This window comes from Tachypleus tridentatus, chromosome 6, assembly GCF_004210375.1.
Source record: "Tachypleus tridentatus isolate NWPU-2018 chromosome 6, ASM421037v1, whole genome shotgun sequence".
In the NCBI taxonomy this organism is placed as follows: Eukaryota; Metazoa; Arthropoda; class Merostomata; order Xiphosura; family Limulidae; genus Tachypleus; species Tachypleus tridentatus.
In genome coordinates this window covers 102,699,550-102,714,195 of record NC_134830.1, presented here as the reverse complement: position 1 = coordinate 102,714,195, position 14,646 = coordinate 102,699,550, and the positions used below count along the sequence as shown (strand labels likewise).

The 14,646-nt window shown below is 32.7% G+C and overlaps 2 protein-coding genes across 3 annotated transcripts in view; one reads left to right on the top strand and one right to left on the bottom strand.

The window, feature by feature from the left end:
• Positions 1–14,646, top strand: part of LOC143253210 (uncharacterized) — a 95,053-nt gene that overhangs the window by 68,757 nt on the left and 11,650 nt on the right. The window contains exons 8-10 of one of the 2 annotated variants that reach the window (XM_076506674.1): positions 1,588–1,688; positions 2,088–2,158; positions 11,324–11,431. In XM_076506674.1, coding sequence (XP_076362789.1) covers positions 1,588–1,688; positions 2,088–2,158; positions 11,324–11,431 — 280 coding nt within the window. The remainder of the gene's footprint in view (positions 1–1,587; positions 1,689–2,087; positions 2,159–11,323; positions 11,432–14,646) is intronic. The other variant, XM_076506675.1, reaches the window with a different exon arrangement.
• Positions 1,081–14,294, bottom strand: LOC143253213 (uncharacterized). The gene is made up of 3 exons (XM_076506678.1): positions 14,061–14,294; positions 10,193–10,300; positions 1,081–5,751 (listed from the first exon to the last, which is right to left on the bottom strand). The coding sequence occupies exons 1-3, from the start codon at positions 14,155–14,157 to the stop codon at positions 5,648–5,650; spliced, it is 309 nt and encodes a 102-aa protein (XP_076362793.1). The 5' UTR covers positions 14,158–14,294; the 3' UTR covers positions 1,081–5,647.

The following is a 14,646-nucleotide window of genomic DNA, read 5'->3' as shown; positions in this document are numbered from 1 at the left end:
AGCCACGTATCAAAACAGACAATGTGTTTAACTTATACTGAATACAATGAAGTATTACTGTTATTAAACGGTAACATTAAAAGTTTTTGAAATAAAAAATGTACTAAAGTCTGGTGGTATTAGTTTTATAACAAGCTCTAATATAATTTTCTAATACGTGCCATAGAATAATAGAAGTTTATCCCGAATTTTATTATTTCTGGTCTATTCACCATTTATTAGAGTAAGAGCGTATATTAAAATATAAAGTGCAAAAGTTAAGATATTCGTAAATATGAGATTGCTATTACTTTTAACAGTTCGTTGCATACTCATATATAACAACTTAAATGAACATAATAATACATTTTGTTATCAATAATATAGCTTTTAACAGTTAAATTTACATTTTTCTAAATATATGCACAAGAAACTATAAGACTTAAAATCATTTTTACTTTAATAACCCTCACCAATATATACTGGGCTGCTTTGGGAGAAAAAGCTTATTTGTGACGTGGACTTTACCGCAGAGCAACGTAACATTTTTTTTTTTTCTCCTTGACGTAAGTATCTTGTTGAAAGGATATGACGTCAATCGCATCTGTATTGGGAATGTGTAATTGTTAAAGGTATTTGCGCTCTATTTATCAGATTACTGAAAAACATTATAAGCTTATTTTTATTTTTTAGCTTTCTTAATGCAAAGTAATAAAATTATTTCATGTGATTTAAATCAACATTATAACAAGTTGAATTTAGGTAAGCACAAAACTGATTTCCACTGCTTCATTTAAATAGTTAGTCATATTTCAAAGCTTATATACCATGAACACTAATAGTTTCATTGAAATTGTAAATTTATTCACCGAAAAAAAAACACCTTTTAATAGATTACATTAGAACATGCTTTTTATGCGTGGGAGCTTTATTATGTGACAGTCAATTCCATTATTGGATTAAATTAACATTAAATGTTGGTGATGAGTTGCGCGAAATTCAACACAACAAACAAACCAATCGGTATTGAAATCTGAATTGCTAAAATTCACTATCGAATACTGTACTGAATAGATATTTGTGTTTAGATACTTTTATATAATGCAATGTGATTTATTGTTTGGTTTAATAAGTATTTAAAGCAGTGTTTAACATATTTCTCGGATGGCCAATATTAAAGATAAAATTCTTAGTAATTTTATTATTTTACGATAGTTTTACTTGTGTAATTGTACTACGTACAATTTTGTGAACGCCGTTCTTACTGTCGAATGATCACATACCGAAACGTATCGATTTATAATGTATTTCCTTTCCTGCTGGAGCAAACTTCGATCGATATGTTAGACTACAAAAACTACAAAAAAATGTTGCTTTAAGCATGGAGACTATTGTTCACTTGGTTCAGAATAAAATATTAAAGAAAATACGTTTTTAAATGCAAAACAGTACAAAGGTTTCTCAGTCTTAAAACAATTTGTATCTGTGTATATTCAAAGTAGGAATACCAAGGAATATTTTAATCATTATACGATATTTTAGGTTCTTAATAACGTAACAAATATATGTTAGATCTTTACTTTGTTGTTGTTGTTTTTTCAACAACAGGTATAAACTTAGAATCGAAAGTTTATTGCTGAAAGAAGAGTTTGATTCGATCTTTGCGTCTATAAAGGAAGGGTTAGAAACAATGAAATTTGCGGCTCAAGGTAAGTGTGATATATCCACTTTTTATTAAACTATAAAACTAATTGTTATTAAATGGTTAAATTTTTTCTCACTGCTCGCTTTAAACTTCTTGTTTTTTTTTATATGACATCAGATGCTGTAACATGATGATCAAATCGAACCACAGACGTATAGCTAACATCTGACTGCAAGACGATTTCTAATTAATAGAAAATTAGTTTTTATAATAAATTCACAGAGGCTCTGCTATGGATATTGAATGTAAAAATGTTCTGATGGTTATCAAGCCAGTTATGTAAAGTCGTAAATGAACAAACGTTTTACTTAAATAATAGCTATGAAGTTATTTTTATGACACAAATATTTTTAAATTATGCTTTCAATTCTGACAAACCAAAGTAATCTTTATTTTGTACTAGAAATCAAAGAGTGCCAGAACCTGCACGAAATCCTGTTTATGGTGCTTGTTGCTGGAAATTTTCTGAATGCAGTAAGTTGGATTTTGTTTATGTGTGAAATATTATAGATTTTAATAAGCACAGTATACGAGCAAAATATTTTTTTGTGCAATTTAGTGCATTTTTTAATTTTTTTTTAAATTTAATTTCTCATTAATCGTGTGTGAAATAGTTCCAATAGACATTCTCTAACATGAGTATTTTAAATGGTCAAAAGTTAGTTTAATACCTTTTGATAAACATATGACAGACTTTCAACCTGTGTTTGTTTATAAGTAAATATTTTCGTAAAAGTTCGTGTGAAATTTATACAGATATTTTTTCGTTTAAACAAATTTTATCAAGTGCGAAAAATATATTTTTTTATTTTCATTTTAATGGTTATTTATAGTAAATAAATTGCGACCTTAACGTAAATAGTTAGTTCCATTCTGTGAAACTAAAACGAATCAGTCGCATCAGACTTGATCGTCCCCCGCTGGCACAGCGGTAAGAGTGTGGATTTACCACGCTAAAATCAGGGTTTCGAGTTCCCTCGGTAGGCTCAGCAGATAGCCTGATGTGGCTTTGCTATAAGAAAACACATACACACACTCGGACTTGGTCATTAATATCCACCTGATAAAACAGCAGGTAATAAAAGTTCACGTGACTAAAAGTTATGCAATACATATACGGTGAAAAACTATAACTAAGAAAAGTTTGTGTTAAATTTATACAATACTGTGAATATTTTATTTTAATAGTTCAAAGTTCAAAATTTGTTACAATATTTATATTGAATATTTGAACATAGCAAAATAGTCGTATCTTAAACGTTAATTACTTGTCAAAACTATATTATCTGCGTCATTAACAAATATGCATAATGTATGAACTGAAAATATACCGAATATAACATTATCTGTTTGTCGGGCAAAACTGTGCTCAGCGTTTTTGATTTAGCGTCGAACATCGATGTATCGTACGCGCCAAATTCAGCCGTCATTCTGTACAAAGTTTTTTTTTTTTTATAGTATAAAAATTTGGTGAGCTTCTTGTATTCGTTTTTAAATTCTTTCTATTATCTTTCAGCTTATTTTTATGCAACATGTAGAAATAACTTAAATATTTAATTGCTATAAATATACGGATAAATCATCTTATGATTAAACAAGGTGAAGTACTCGTATGACATACCATAACTAACATGTTTAGACTACAATAACTGAGACAATTAAGCATTGAGGATTCTCACAAATTGCTACATTTCACTTGCAATTTTAGGATAATATAAAACTCTCTGAAGGACTTCTTGACGAATAATACTACATTCGTTTTAGATGACAGTTTTTCACCATCAGCTATCAGCCAGTATGGTTGGTCTTCCACAGTGGTGCTCCAAAACATACTGACAAAAAATTTAAGCGCTAACTTGTTAGCCATAATCTGTCCATCCTGCATCCACTACCCCACCATGACTGTTCAGCCCCTTGAGATGATGATTGGAGTTGTCTAAGACAGATTGTTTGAGGTAGTATCACTAGTAGGTTACTTAATCTAGATTCTATTGGTTCTCCTGCTTATTTCTTGAGTATCGGAGAAATTTTCTAAGAGTTATTTATCCAATTGTCAGGTCAGCCTTCGTATATCCAATGATTATTGCCTTTGTACTGTTTAGTGATACCACATCCTTTCAGTGGGCTCTTATGACAACTGTTCATGGTATTTAAGCTTGTAAAAGTCGCCAGCCTTACCAGAGGCAGTAGGCACTGGATATATTGTGGTATAATTGTACTTGGTCTAGCAGATCTATTTATAGGTGTGAACAGTATGGCCTTGAATGCAGTTGGTTGCTAGGGTTTTGCTGCATGGCCTGGTTTGTTCCTGCTAAAATCTTTCTTTATTTGTTCAGCAATCGCTTTGAACAAGTCATCACGAGAATCTCAAGGTAGTTGCCGTTTTTTTTAGTGGAAACTATACAGCGAATAATCTTCAATCTGCCTACTGCTAGAAATCGAACTTTGTATTTTAACACTGTAAGCCCATAACTTACTACTAATTTCTCCTCATACCTTCTCTTTGACAAAGAATATTCAATTTTATGTGTACATGATTTTCTGGTTTTATTTTCAAAGATTCATCACTGATACTCTGACGTACCATTCTCGTGTTCTTAGTGAAGCCTGATACGTGAAAAATCATTCGAATTTTATGAACATATGTGAGGAATATCCTATTGCTGCAATCTTCTTAAGTGTAAACTCCCTTAGCATCTAAAAGTAGTGACTAATGGTATGTTACCAAACTCTTATATGCTTTACCGAGTATCGAAAACATCATTAACTTTACTATTATTATTAAGTTTGACTTGACAGAAGCTAATTTGAGTAGTTTGGATCAACAAATGCTTTACAGTGTTTCCAGATATTGGTCAATTCATTGCAAAGAAAATGCTTTGAACATATTTTCATATTCATTTGCATGTACACTACGTAAAAATAAGGAGTTTTTCCTCTTTCGTTTTTTTGCAAAAGGCTTTAATGTGTTTATACCATCTTACTTAAAAACGATACTGCCTTTCAAGATCAGTTCAACTAGATGATTTACTGCCGTGTTCCTCTTTGGTTTCGGGTATCACAAGTAAATTGGATGGCGAACATTTTCTAAACTAAAAAATGTATAGCTACAGAATAGAAAAATTCGGAACATCTACTTGATTCAACTCCTATTTTTAAAGTAAGTCATGTTTAATTGTCTTATAAACAAGTGATTGGATGGATAATACAAGAACTTGTTACAAAAAATATCAGTCGTGCTCGATGTGTAAAGTGTACGATGGATGTTTTCCCGAAAAGTATTGAAACGTAAGTGATAACCTGCACTGGAAACAGTATGTCAGCAGTACATACGCACGCAACTTCAAAGAATAGGCGGAAATTTCGCAAATAAAATTTAAAGTATAAGTTACGTACATTTTTAAATATAAATAACTTGCACACAAACATCGATATTTAAAATAGATATATAATAGTAAATCCGTCACATGGTCTAAAGTTAACAACAGCTCGACAACAGAAAACAATTTATTGAACAATAACGACACCTGCCTAGGGATTCACACAAATGTTAAGAAATAATATATAATATACATTAATAATGTAATTATAATTTGAAATCGCAAATCAGAAAATAGAACCAGACAGAAGAAATGTATTCTAAAAAATAGAAATGAAACCACTACAGTATTCCAAAAATACGTTTCTATATCAATATCAAGAGATGAATAACAGTAACTGTGTCTGATCTAGGATATTGTAATTCATGCATTAATGAAGTAACATGCTTCGTAGTTTTGAAGGCTCATTCCACCTCGGAGCGATGACGAATGTTAGGGAAGACAAGGGATGTGACCTATTTTACACCTACTTTAAACATGTCTGTCTCCCTTATAGTTGTAAGCTTGTCGCTGTTGCTTCTGAGCCTGTTGCAAGTTCTATCTCACCTTCTGTAAGATATCTTGTAATTCTGCTGTTCGTTTATTAGTGTTTTGTGGTGTTGGATACTTCTTCAGTCGGCCACAAGAAAAGATCATCTCGCATTCCAAGTGAAGTTTGTGTGGATTCATCAATGGGTGTTTTAATGACTAAATAAAATTCAGAAAATGATTGATTATACCAAATTCGATAACTGTTTTCAATATAAGCAACTATAATTCTACTAGTATTTCTATTTATTCTTTCAGTAATGTTAGACTAAGGATGACATGGAGTTGTGAAGATGTGTTTAATTCCCATAATTTAAGTTTCATTTATTAAGTGAAATAAAAATTGCAAGCCATTATCAGATTAAAGTATTAGGAATGCCATATCTACACAGGAATTCATTAATTATTTTTTTTAAGAATCACTTTCACGATTATATGTTTGAGAGGGTATAATTCAACCCATCTGTAGAATTAATCTGTCACAGCCAAAAAATGGTTCTAAACTTAGGATAAAGTCCTATGATATTTTACTCCTTTTATGTTAACAGATTCCATCAGTTTAATTCTTTGCATGAATCCAGCTGGCTGGTTCTGATCAAACTTAGTGGTTTGACAAAAATGGAATTACAACACACATTTGTACCCTTTACTATACCAGACCAATAACTGCGTCTGGATACCTTGTCTATTGTTTTTCAAACACCTAGATGGCCAGCCATAGGTTGATCATAGAGTTCGATTAACATTGCGAGTCTCAATGTTTTGAGAATAACTGGACTTAATTCACCATTGTTAACAATTTTTTTGTGTAATAAAGAACATTGTTATTAAAATGGATTGTTTGGATTTACTTAGTTTCTAAAGTTATATTACAATCGTCTGGTAATAGTCCAGATTTCAAATAAAAGTATATATGTTTATATTCGTCATTTTTAGCCATTTGTTCTCCAGTGTTAATATTGACAATAGCAGAAAACTTGGGTGATAGCTTACTGATCTTCAAGTCTAGAGTTTCTTCTGAGAGTGAAGAGTCAATATAATGTGTAGAAAGGGTATCGGGTAACTGGTTCCTTTTCTCTTTTCTCTCTAATATTTCAAATTTTAAGTGTTGTAATTTTAGTGACCAACACATCAGTCGACCAGTTAACTAACCATTTCAAGGCATTGTGGTCAATTATATCTGTGAATTCTTCTCCATCTATGTATATCTTAAGTTTTTCTACAGCCCAGAATATGGCGAGACATTCTATCTCTGCAATAGTGTAGTTTATTTCTACAGGCACAAGCTATGACATCATTCTGATACCTTACTACTCCCAATCCAATATTTTATGTATCAGTGTACAAAAAAATAGTGTTCATCTTTACTTGAAAGTTGCAAGACAAGGGACTCTCATAGTACCTGCTTTAATTTCTGGAACGTATCCTCGCACTACGGGAGTCCCTTTCCACCTAATATACTTCCTTCATAACTGATACAAAGGTTCATCAACTGTAATAAGGTTTGGAATAAACTGATTGTACTAGGCACGCATACCCAAGAATGCGATTAAATTTTAGCAGTTACTTAGAGTTGGGAAGTCTGTAACAGCTTAAACTTTATCTTTTATGAGAGTTTAAATCCTGAATATACGTCTGATTGAGAAAATGTGCTTTTAGAAACTTTTACAGTACAATTAGCTGTATGTAGCTTATAGAAAACCAGTTCAATATCTTTCAAGTGTTGTTCAAATGCGAATGAAAACACTATATCATCAGTATAAGCCTTGGAACATCCATAAGTCTTTGTAAGGTGGCAAATATATTTTTAAGACCAAAAAGACATTTATTTAAATTGATAAAGTCTGTTATGAAAGTTGTTTTGTATCGATCGTTCGTTTTAACATGTATCTGTCAATATCAACTGGATAAGTCTAACGTATTGATAGAGACTGCCCTTGATAAAGCATTCATAATATAACTTATATGAGATAATGGATAGCAATCAGATTTCGAAACTTGATCCAACTTCCTTTAGTCAGCACCTAACTAAAAAAAAAAGTTTTATCCTTGACAATAACTCCTGGAGAAGCCCAAGAGAATTAGAGTTCAATTAAGCCATCATAGAACATTTCACCCACTTTATCAAGTAGCACTTATAATTTGGTAGAAGAATACTGATAAGGTTTAGTAAATACTGGAATTTCAGTCGTAGTTACAGGCCAGGTTTATTATTATAATTATCAGCATATTTCAATACAAATTGCTCTAATTGTTTAGTGTTTACTTTTTTAATGTAAACATTGCATTTCTTCAATCATTATAGTTTCAGTTTAGTCATGACTAACAGATGGCACAATTAATTCAAGAACGTTTGTGAAGAAGTTGAGTGTTACTTCGTTTTGCTGATTAAAGACTAGCCCAATAAGATAGTCAAATCTTTGACGACGATAGAACTTTAGTTCGCAATACTATTTGTTACTAATAGTTTTGCTTTAAAATATCCGAATGATTGGTAGCTCATCATTCCATTTATCTTGGTTTGTTATCATGTATTTTCATTTAGTTGAGAATAATCCGATCTAGTATCTATATGATCCACTACTTTTTTGACGCCATTAACATTTACGGTTAGGTGTTTCAGATCCATTTTAGTTGTTGCTGAATAGTTAAGGGTTTTACTCTCATGGTACTCCTTTGATCACTACACTCGTTTTCCGAATCCTGTTCCTCGTTCTCTTGTTCCCTGTTTACATATTTTATTTTCTTGTAACAATGTATTCTATTACTAGTATAGCACCACACACGTCTATTGTGATGCAGTTTAAACCTCTTTACTATTAAAAGATTCTTGTTTATTGTTCCAGCGATGCTCGTATTGTTTACTAAATTTGAACACATCAGCAATAGATACAACAAAGTATCATTCCAAGTGTTCTCGTAAAGAAGGGTGCAATTATGATGATATAAACTCTTTCTGTAGTTCCAGGGTTCCATAATTTATAATTTTTTGCAGTTTTTTAAATAAACGTCTCATCTGACTTCAATGTAATAGGGTGGTACTTTCTACCAAAGAGTTCATTAGCCAATTTGATATTCTTTGACATCGTTGAGTACAAATTAGTCAATATTTCTTTAACTTCTGCTCAAGTGTTCGAAAGCCACTTCTGATTCAAAAGCCTTCCACCATTCTAGGGGCCCTCCCTTTAAACAATAAGCAACAGTTTCCACCCATTTATTCTCGGGTATTTCATACATATATGAAAATGTCTTTCTAAACTTAAATCCCATGACATTAAAATCCGATTTAACATCGAACTTTTACACAAAAGGATGGTGTGTTGACTGCAGGGACATAAATCGATGAATTTTCTACAGGTATTTAGGTAGAGTTGACAAGTAGAATATTCCAAAAACATCTTTCTATATCAGTAAAAATATCGAGTGATAAACAGTAATAATTCACTGTGTTGAGAGTCTCTCTCTTAATGAAGCTTCTGGCAGAGTATCTATTCAGAGTAGAATACGAGAGTACAACCTCATGGGAACATAAATTTGTATACACATCTGCTGTATTAGTAGTGTATGTACATTACCACTAGGGAAGTTTGTGTCAGTTTCATTATACGCACGTATATACTAAAAATGATTAGATGGAAGGAGGGGTGGCTTTTTAATGTAACTTAAAATTTGTATTTCCAAAAGCTGTGCTATTAAATCCTTAAAAACTTGTTTGATTTTAGTACATGTAACTTCTCTGGTGCTCTGAGGAATATTGCTGCTTTCGACATTTTGCTGATGATCATTCCAACTGAGAGTTGAATAACCTAATGTCGACGAATAAAGATTACATTTGTGGTAATTATATCTCCAGAACAAATAACTATTTGAACTAGTACAAGTTGTTTTCTGGACAGAAATCAGTTTGTCTTGTGTGAAAGTTCTATTGCTGCAGCAGACAGTAACATTGCAATCGACTAATAGTTCCCTATCCTGTTTAATTTGATACATTCTTAATGTGAATAAAAAAGGTTTGAGGCATCCCAACCCATAAAAATGCTTTAAAATGTGATTTGCTAATTCCAAAAAATAGTTAAATATACGCTTAATTTTATGCAAGGCTTTTTTTTAATATAAAGCTATCCTGTAATTTAATTAATTCAAGATATTTTTATCTTTGTGTTCGGCCCATTTGTAGCGCCCCTCCCAGGAAAAGTTTTACTGCTCCCACTTTGGGAAACACTACACTAGACCACACCTTCAGAACACCACAACATCACTTGCACATATAAAAGTATTATTATGTCCTTCTGGAAATTACTGTATGCATCCCACTGTTTTCAGACCTAATCTAGTTTGTGCTGAATATTTTTTTTTACACTGTATAGGATTATAGTTTACCATTTGTATACTCACAACAACGGTCTGGTTTTGCACCAGATTCACATACAAAATATTTGTGCCTTAACCATGATCAGAAGTAACTGCCTTAATTTGATAATAACAGCACCCAGGAAATTCAGAATCATAGATCGAACATTACACCATCGTATCACCAGTCTCTAATTCTATTCCTTTTAAGCAAAAAAATTGTCTAAACGCTTTAGAAAGTGGTCCAAACCTTTCATCTCTTTAGACACCAGTAGGTTAACTTTCTTCATATCAACACTGTTGTTAGATGGTCCGAAAATGTACCTCCACCATTTGCATTCCCTTGTTGCGACATGAACTAAAAAAAAAAGAACAGCGTTTTTTAATTGATCTTTCTATATATACACGCGCGCGCGCATGCGTACATACGTTTCATTTTTCAAACAGTAAGAACCAGAATCCTTTACGTATGCAATTCTGACGTACTTTTCGCAATGTGTTAGGATAAGACAAAGTTTTAGAGATCATGGTTACTAGATATTTGATATTAACATTATCATGTGAGTTAACGAAAATAATTCAAACATTATCAATGGTAACTATGGTGCCTATCTATATTTTTAAGTTCATTATTAAGTGTGTACTTAGGCTTAGTTCTTTATTTGAAATTCTATCTTTCACGATTTCCTCTACATTTGGTTATTAACCACGTTAATAGAGTTCTGGCTACAAACAACTTGTGTTTGTTTATACATTTTTTATTGATATTTTACTTACCTGTTTATCAACTGTGTATTTATATTCAGTTATTTTAATGTGATCGTCTGAAAAAACACGTGTGTGAGTTTGTGTGCGATACTAATTTATTTAAATAACTGGATGGGACTCTTCATACTGGTATAATTTGTTCATTGGGTAATCATATAGTGCTTTTCTACCATAATGGGGGCTGAAATGCTAACTTCAAAAGGTAAGTTTTTAACTTACCCCCATATAATAGTGCTTTATTTTTCTATTTTTCAATTATTTTTTTTTATTCTTTACTTTGAAGAGCACTCACCTTTCCATAACTGTCTGCAGGCAGCGAAGGGTGATATAGATGTGTAACTTTATGGGCTTGAGCATCGACATCTCACTCCTAATTTATATTCTATATATATTGCTGCTACTTCGTGTTATTTCTTTATGTGAGACTGGCGAATGGAGGTTAAAATGGGAGTCCTATTTCCTCAGTCATCTCCAAAACCTAGAGTACATTTTATATCCCACATTATAGCTTCTACCCTGGGATCTTTTTAATTAGTGCAGCGTTTCTTGTTTATTATGAAAACGTTAACTCCAAAGTTTCACTTCTCTTTTTTTTTTCTTTTTTTTTTTGTAGGGAAAGTATGCAGGAAATGCAGCTGGTTTCAAGATAATGTCATTATTAAACCTGACCGACATCAAATCAACTAAACCAGGAATGAATCTTGTTCACTTCGTCGCATTAGTGAGTGTTTCACGCAAGTGTTTTTGAATTTCGCGCAAAACTACACGAGGATTATCTGCGCTATCCGTCCCTTATTTAGCAATGTAAGACTAGAGTGAAGGTAGCTTAGTTTCACCACCCACCGCCACCTCTTGGGTTACTCTTTTACCAACGAATAGTAGGATTGACGGTCACTATATAACGCCCCCACGGCTGAAAGGGCGAGCATGTTTGGTGTGATGGGGATTCGAACTCGCGATCCTCAGACTGCGAGTCGAGTGCCTTAACCATCTAGCCATGCCGGGCCATGTTGTTTTATCATTATGGTATGGTATATATATACATATAGGGGGTGGCCAAACTTGCTTAACGTAAGAGCCACATACGATAAACTTCAAATGTCTGAGAGCCACAAGACAAACACCTATTACACACACACACGTTTTTATTGTTACATACAATGTTTTACATAAAGTTTATATAAATATTAACAAATACATGTATGTAATAATATTTATTAATGTATGTAGTTTTTAAACTGTTAATTTGTATTAGTTTCAATGATCACAAAATACACACACACACACACACACACACACACACCAAATGTTATTAAAATCCTGGCTGATTATTGTTTTATCTATAATGAACGTACTTAATACGGTAATGAACTATGGAAACATCTAAGAAAAATATGCAAATTTGCATTTAATTAACATTAAATGAAACTGCAAAAAGTAAAAATAAAAGGGGTAGAAACAGATATTTTAAATAATATTTAATTGTCTTTGTAAATATCTGGTTCAAACATGGGGAAAAATATGTAAAACAGTAAAATTTGAAATATTTTAATCAGATACAAAATTTTAGTCTTATAATAATTTTCTGACATTGATACAATTTATTAGGCTATTTTCTGCTAGTAGAGGTCTTGTGAGTTTCCCTCTAGGTTGTGAGTCGTTGAAATTCCGGCTGATATGTTGTCAAGGCTGTATGAATTAGCTCCGTCAGTTGTTGATTTGTAAGGATTGCACGAAGCTTTGACTTCACAAACTTCATTACAGAGTACGGTGATTCACAGCAGTATGCTGTGCTGAAAGTTAAGATGAGTCGCACACTGGATTTCTTCAGTTCAGGATATTTTATTTCTGGAACTTGCTTTCAGAACTCAGTTATAGAATAGAATTTATGGATCATATTTAGATCCAGGTCCTCCTGCAGTTCTCTTAGTTCCATTTCCACAGCAGATGATTCTGCAACCAGAGATTCGACAATTGGACAACCATCATTGATCACATAAACCATGAATAGATTTACAAGAAAGACGAAGCAGGGCTATAGCTTCTGCAAGTCCTCAAACCTGTCTAGGAAATTATCAAGCAGTCTTTGTAATTTATCTTTGTGTTATTTCAGTTTGTGGTCTTTTATTTCAATATCAGGAAATGTATTTACTCTTCGTTTGAGATTGTTAAAAAATTTCAGTCACTTTCCCAATGTCCCTTTGAAAAGATCTTATTCTATTCTGAAAGCTGAAAATTGTATGAGTAAGATTCTAAACAATCTTATCCTTCCCTTGGAGTGCCAAGTTGAGAGTTTGTAGATGATCCATTCATCATTTCCCAGTCGAGGATAGATTTTTTTCTTTTATTCAAGAAAAATAATAATAGGTTCCAACAGATTTACAAAGCTATTTAAGATATTGCTGGTTGACAGCCACTTCACAATGCAGTATAAAGAGACATCACTGGGTTTATCTTCATACTCCAGTTCTTCAATAAAATTTTTGAACTGTCGGTAAGTCTTCTCATTTAAGCGTATGAAATTAACAAATTCAAGAACAAATTTCATAATATCTTCATACTTAAAGTATCTGGCTGCTGGGTATTCACGATGAATAATGCAATGAACAGGTAGAAACTCTGGAAAACTGGGATCAGTTTTCATAAGTGCAATTAATCCTGCATTTTCCCCCACCATTGCAGGTGCTTCATCTGTTGCAACACTGACGAGTTTATCCAATGGAATATCAGCATTTGTTAAGGCTCTGTTAAGCGCATTTTAGATGTCAATACCACGAGTTGTTTCTTTTAGTGCTACTAAATCCAACATCTTTTTTTTAACAGCTACATCAGAGGAAATGTAACGAACAAATACCGACAGTTGTAGGTTATCTTGTATGTCTGTAGATTCGTTAAAGGCTAAGCTGAATGCAAGGGAATTCTTTAACTCTTTTTGCCTGTAACATCAGCACTGATCTGGGTGATGCGTCTCTCTGTAGTGTAGCGTGAAGGTAGTATTTGTGCTATTAATCGCTGAAGTTTTGTGTTATTTGGATCTAAATCTGCAACAACTTCAGCTATATTCTTCTTAACAAATTCACCATCAGAATATGAGTGTTTAGCACAAGCAATATTCCATGATATAATAAAACTAGCTTTAGTCGTTGTATCAACGTCTTTACTGAACGTTGTCAACAGTGTCTGATGGCTATTTAGTAATGATTTTAACACAGTTAACTTATTTTTCCGTAATTCTGATTTAGGTGGATAATCGGACGAAAAGTTTTTGTAATTTGTGTCATAGTGGTGTTTCAAGTTAGTGGATCTGTAATGGCTGAGTAACACATTGCAGATAAGAAACAAAGGTTTACCTCTTTTAACGGTGAATGCAAAATCTTCCTCCCCCTCCGGCTTAAAATTTCTGTTTTCATCTTCATACTTTCGCTTCTCACAATTTGATGATGCCATCTTCCTTCATAAAAATTTTCACGGACACTTCTAAAAAATTAAAATGAAAAGAAACAATAAGCTTTAACATGCCCAACGCAACCAAACTACAGCGCCCAGTATCACACTAACACTCTGCTAATATCACTGCCCGCAACACAGTCACAATCACGCGATCGCAAGTCACGCCCAATAAAACTAACATCGTCATCACTGACTTAAATGATTACTGATTCTCCAGCATAATTCCTCTGCAATCCTTGCTGACCCGAAATATATTTTTAATCCCTGATTCAATTCTAGATTAAAATTAGGTTTAAATTATTAAATACTCACCATGAACATTAAACTTACGTTTAATCCAGTAGACTTCCAGTATGTACCCGGTAAATAATTATAAAGCTTGAAATTTTTTTATTTACCTTTTATATTAGGTGTGATGCATAAAGGAGCTCAGCCAACATATTTCCGCAAGCCGAATTTTATATGTCAAAGAGCCGCGTGTGGCTT

What these genes read in the sequence shown, in the direction of transcription:
- LOC143253213 (XM_076506678.1), bottom strand. Translation starts at nt 14,157, where the DNA reads ATGGCATCATCAAATTGTGAGAAGCGAAAGTATGAAGATGAAAACAGA. An exon ending in TGCATTCACCGTTAAAAGAG is followed by an intron (nt 10,301 to 14,060) that starts GTAAACCTTTGT and finishes TTTTTTTTTTAG; the next exon opens with TTCATGTCGCAACAAGGGAA. An exon ending in GGTGTCTAAAGAGATGAAAG is followed by an intron (nt 5,752 to 10,192) that starts GTTTGGACCACT and finishes AATTTTATTTAG; the next exon opens with TCATTAAAACACCCATTGAT.